General features: G+C 35.9%; 1 protein-coding gene across 1 annotated transcript; it reads right to left on the bottom strand.

The window, feature by feature from the left end:
- Positions 1 to 453: 453 nt before the first annotated feature.
- LOC107795564 (uncharacterized protein At1g76660) lies at positions 454 to 4,277 on the bottom strand. Its single transcript, XM_016618228.2, has 3 exons — positions 3,733 to 4,277; positions 1,469 to 2,546; positions 454 to 1,080 (listed from the first exon to the last, which is right to left on the bottom strand). Exons 1-3 carry the CDS (start codon positions 3,787 to 3,789, stop codon positions 872 to 874), a joined length of 1,344 nt encoding a protein of 447 aa, XP_016473714.1. The 5' UTR covers positions 3,790 to 4,277; the 3' UTR covers positions 454 to 871.
- Positions 4,278 to 4,759: the final 482 nt, after the last annotated feature.

Raw genomic sequence — 4,759 nt, 5'->3', positions numbered from 1 at the left:
TTTATTAAAATTATAGATAAAGCTTTGATAAGTGAATGTATGTTTAGTAAATATAGAAAAAATTAACAAACATGAACTATTAAAAAATTCTAATGGGAGAATTTTTTTAGTAACAAATGATAGTTATTTTCTTAGTCGTCTAACAATAATCTTACATTAATTTACGCTTTCAAGGTTAATACATGAGAGGATCCCAAATATTTCTATATTTTCTAAAGAAAAATCACTATAAAGTCTTAAAAATAAAATTTATATATTTATATGTCGATTTGGTTCGTTTTTTTTTACTCAATACCAAACCAAGTCAAACCAAATCTAGTCGGGTTTTTTAATCGATTTGGTTTGGTTTTTCGATTTGGTGCGATTTTCCGGTTCGGTTTGAACACCCCTACTTATGGCTACTTTATTGGTAAGAGATAATACGAGAAAAAGAGGATCAGAAGTAGCACATCATTTGGTACTGTGAAATAATTGTGGATTCTCATCCAATAAATGGTGTCTAAGAGCCAAATCATCAAAAACATTGTCTTGAAAGCAATATACCTGGTTGAAATGCATACATCTCCAAGGACTTCAAGCCTAAAGCATTTTGAAGCAAGCATACACAAGCCACTGTACAAAAGGTTCCAGGATCCATTCCACTCCTAACGACGTTAATAGCTGAAAATATATAGCTAGGACTTTTGACATACATAACTTACGGAGGACCTTAAAATATAGACAATACATTCTTCAACAAAACAGCGGAACACACGAGGACGTAGGGGATTTCTGCGACTGAGGTTAGATCACCTGTGAAAGACCCTCAACAAAAGCAAAAGAAGAAAACCATGCAATTTAGCAAATAAGACTAAGATTCTAAAGAGTAGTGCTACCATGCAATATTGCCTTTTCTTTCTCTCAAGCTTCTTCCTCTCCTGTAGTCTATCTCCGCATCAGAGCTTGATAAACCAGGGTCATATTTCCGACTGAGTCTTAAAGTTCCCATTTTGGAGAAGATGCCTTCATCGTCACTCATAGCATGCTTAGCAGGTTCAATTTGCTTAAAAACATCTACAGATTGCTTTGGTGACATATGATCTGTGGATGAAGAAGATAGAAGAAGAAGTCAGTCCAAGTCTTTAACAATATCCAGATCATACAGAGTTGTTTAAAGATCCCGGAATATGTAATGGTTATTGTAGAACGGCCAAGCTTTTGATTGCAATAGTAATAAGCATATAATTACTTACTAGTGTTCCATGAATATTTTTAAACTGAATTTGGAAACTGTAAAGTATAAACAATATAAATACTAGCATGAAATAAAAGGAACCTGTAACTACTATTAATGGCAGAGAAACCAGAAGAAACATAAATCTTGAAATCTCATGATGAAGGTCAGAAAAAAGAGAGAAAATCCATTTGACCATATCTTCATACCAACTGTTTCTATTTCAAACTAGCAAGGGAGTAAAAGATCGTGCACCTTTCACGCAATTGCCTGCTCCTTCGAAATGATTTATCCCTGGTTTGCAGTGCTGAGGAGATGCCATATTAGAGATATTCCCTCCTTTTGTTCCCTCAGCTGTTGACATAGTAAAAGGGATCATGCTAAAGGGATCATCTAATGCAACATCAGAAATCTCCACATACTGTGTTGTAGTAACAATCTCATCAGCACTGAATCCAAAGGATGCTCTGTAAGCTTCAACTTCCTCTGCATCTTGTTTAGAGGGTTTGTTCTGCCTACTCTGGTGGCCATTCCCGTTATTTGAATAAGCATCAGATTCTTTGGAAACGCTCAGCCTTCCACCAGAATGAGGAAATAAAGAATGGTCGATGTAAAATTGGGCAAATGTAGCTGGACAGAAGAAATTTGAATCTTGAGACAACTTTGAGGTGCTTGAATCAGGGCCTGGATGCTTGGCCTCGGAAGAAGGAATAGAAGGATCCAACTGAGGAAGTTCCCTTTCAGCATAAGACGATGACAGGCAATCACCTGACACCCTCGAAACAGGGGATCTGAGAGTAGTAGCAGGACTTCCTGGATAGAGAGAGTAGGTAGCTTGAAGATCATTAGCACCAATGTAGTTGGTCTTGTCTGTGGCTTTAACATTCACTGAAGAGGAGAGGAACCGAGCGAAAGGCACATCTGGGGAAGAGGGGGTAGTCAGGTGGGCCAACTCAGGTGGAGGTGTGAAAGGAGCAGTAGATGGCTCAGTGGTGAAGTTTGAGAATACAGGAGGGGATACCAACTGTGTCTCATGAGCATATGGACCAGTGGCAAACATAGCATTTGAAGGACCACCTGGCGAATTACTAGATAAAAAACAGCTTGGTGATTGAGCTGTTGAAGGGAGCGCTGAATTCGAAAAGGATGCTGGTGACGATGGTGGAGCTAAAAGAGCTGCAGTCTGATTATTCAACCCACCAGCTTGGGGTACATTCTGCTGATTTGGTAGCGAATTGGCCTCGGGAATACGAGATGAAGGTACTATACGCTTTCCACCTTTTTGTCTTCCGAAACAAGACAATCCTCCCAAACATCCTCCCCATCGTTTACGCTGTCAAAGATTAAAGCATTAGCAGTTGGGATCTAATTTAACATATAAACGGAAAAAGAGGGGAAGATGCCGTTTGAAAGGTGCTTAGCTAGTTTCATGCAATATCTGGAAAAAAGCATTCACTGTGAGAGGCTGTCTAAGTGGTACACATGCAAAATCCAAGAACAACAGTAAAGAAAGATCATAAACACAAAATTCAGACCGAAGTGCAGAAATCATAAACAGCGAAAGTGATAATTCAGATTCTCTGATGGTATCTTATGTCATAATGAAAAACCACTTATTCTTTCTACCACCAGTTCATTTGACTCATGTATCAGCTGCATAATCCTTTTCATACATCTAAAAAAATACTATGGTCCACATACAGTTAAATTTTCATTACCAGCTCCCAGAGCAAATGCCACATGAGTAGCAAAGAGGCAAACCCAACATAGCTTATGAAGTAGGACAATTTTTCTTTGGAAAAATCACATTTACACCAAATAAACAAAAAAATAAAACTTGGTTTTAGCCTATCATTATCCTTGCAGCTCTATGCCTAAGAGAATTATTTTTGAGTTTAAGTTCTATGCACTAACAGTGTAAAAATAATTTATACAACCAGCTTACTTAAAAGGTAAATTATATACACCATCAGTGTAAGGTATTTTTTACATTATCAGGTTACCATAAAGATATTTACAGGTAACACTCCTAAAAATGTGGGATTTGTAATCATGAAATAAGGCCGATTACTTGTAAAACAGACCTTATGATTTAAAAATCCTTACACCGGCAGTGTATATAACTTGAACTCTCGCAAGTAACTCTATTTAATAGTGATAACTTATAATAAACGGTAAGTAACCTGCGGTTAAATTACACCGATAGTGTAATTTTTTTTTTTTACTTTAATACATTGTCAGTCAGTGCATATAACTTAAAATCCGTTTTTTATAAGTGAGAATAACTGCATTAATCACAGAGGAAAAGAGATCTATCACTGTGCAGAGCTACTATTAATTAGATAAATGCCATCCCAATTTGCTCCATTTCAACAAAAAAGTCAGATCTGCTTGGGAAAGTGATTCTAGCACACAATCTAAGTAATATAATAAGCCATAATAGATGCACAAATTTTAATCCACACACACATACACTAACACATATACAGAGAGAAAGTAGATCTGAAAAATGAGAGTACCCGAGAAGGAAGTGGCGGTCCTTGCTGCTGCGGAAATCTATTCTGCTCTGACCCCATTATATCTATTTAATTTTTTTTTTTGCTTTGTTTTACTTTCTAACTTCACAATTTCAGCAAATTATACTCTGCTACACAACAATCTTTCTCCCTCCTTTCTGCTCTTTTTCCTTCACACACACACACACTCTAACACATATACAGTCGAGTACTCAAAATGTAGTTATGTACAAATTTGTATATCAACCAACGACGCACAAAAAAATGCTAGAACAGAAGCTGACAATTCACAGACTTGGTAATATAAATTGCAAAAAAGAAGAAGCTCAAATAGATAAATACTTGGTATGTACTAATACTATATTCTATGTGAGAGAGAGAGAGAGAGGGTGGGGGTTGGTCTATTCTCTTCTTGCCAGTGGAGAGAGAGAGAGAGAAGGAAAGCACAAATAAAGCCAAATTGTGTGTGTGTGAAGGTGAAAGTGAAAAATGCGGTGGGAGAAGAGAGAGAGAAAAAGGTTGATGCTTTATGGGAAAGGAAAAAAGTTAAAGGAAAAATCTGTAAACGAAAGAAAAAAAAGAAGAGTAGCTATAGGAAACATATGGAGTCAGAATAGAACGGGATTACTGCGCTTTTGTCTCTTTTATTATTGATTGATATAACTTTTTATTAAAAAATTTTAAGCTTTTGAGTGATAAATTTGGGTAGAATTTAATCCTTCACTAACAAAATATCTATGAATTTTGATTAAAAGTTAAAGTATTACATTAATGATGAGCATTTTCAAAAAATAGTAATTGAACATCTGCAAAAGTTGCATAAAATAAAATAAAAGTATTTAGCCTATATTATTATTATTATTATTATTTTAACCAGAACCTGGCACCCAACTTAGCTCGAGGGATGTAGTCTGATGGCGTAGAAATAACACCAGGTAGCCGTTATTTAGGAATTAGTCAGTACATTCTGAGTTTTATTTTTTCGGGACAAAAACATTCTGAATTATTTTGAAATTAAGATTTTTAGTTT

Source organism: Nicotiana tabacum, chromosome 20 (genome assembly GCF_000715075.1).
Source record: "Nicotiana tabacum cultivar K326 chromosome 20, ASM71507v2, whole genome shotgun sequence".
Classification (NCBI taxonomy): Eukaryota; Viridiplantae; Streptophyta; class Magnoliopsida; order Solanales; family Solanaceae; genus Nicotiana; species Nicotiana tabacum.
The sequence above is the reverse complement of the archived record's forward strand: the minus strand, read 5'-3'. Positions and strand labels throughout refer to the sequence as shown.

Excerpts from the sequence above, each read along its gene's own strand:
- LOC107795564 (XM_016618228.2), bottom strand. The coding sequence starts at position 3,789 with ATGGGGTCAGAGCAGAATAGATTTCCGCAGCAGCAAGGACCGCCACTT. Across the intron at positions 2,547-3,732 it reads GACCGCCACTTCCTTCTCGG|CGTAAACGATGGGGAGGATG; the intron begins GTACTCTCATTT and ends AATCTTTGACAG. Across the intron at positions 1,081-1,468 it reads AGCAGGCAATTGCGTGAAAG|ATCATATGTCACCAAAGCAA; the intron begins GTGCACGATCTT and ends CTTCATCCACAG.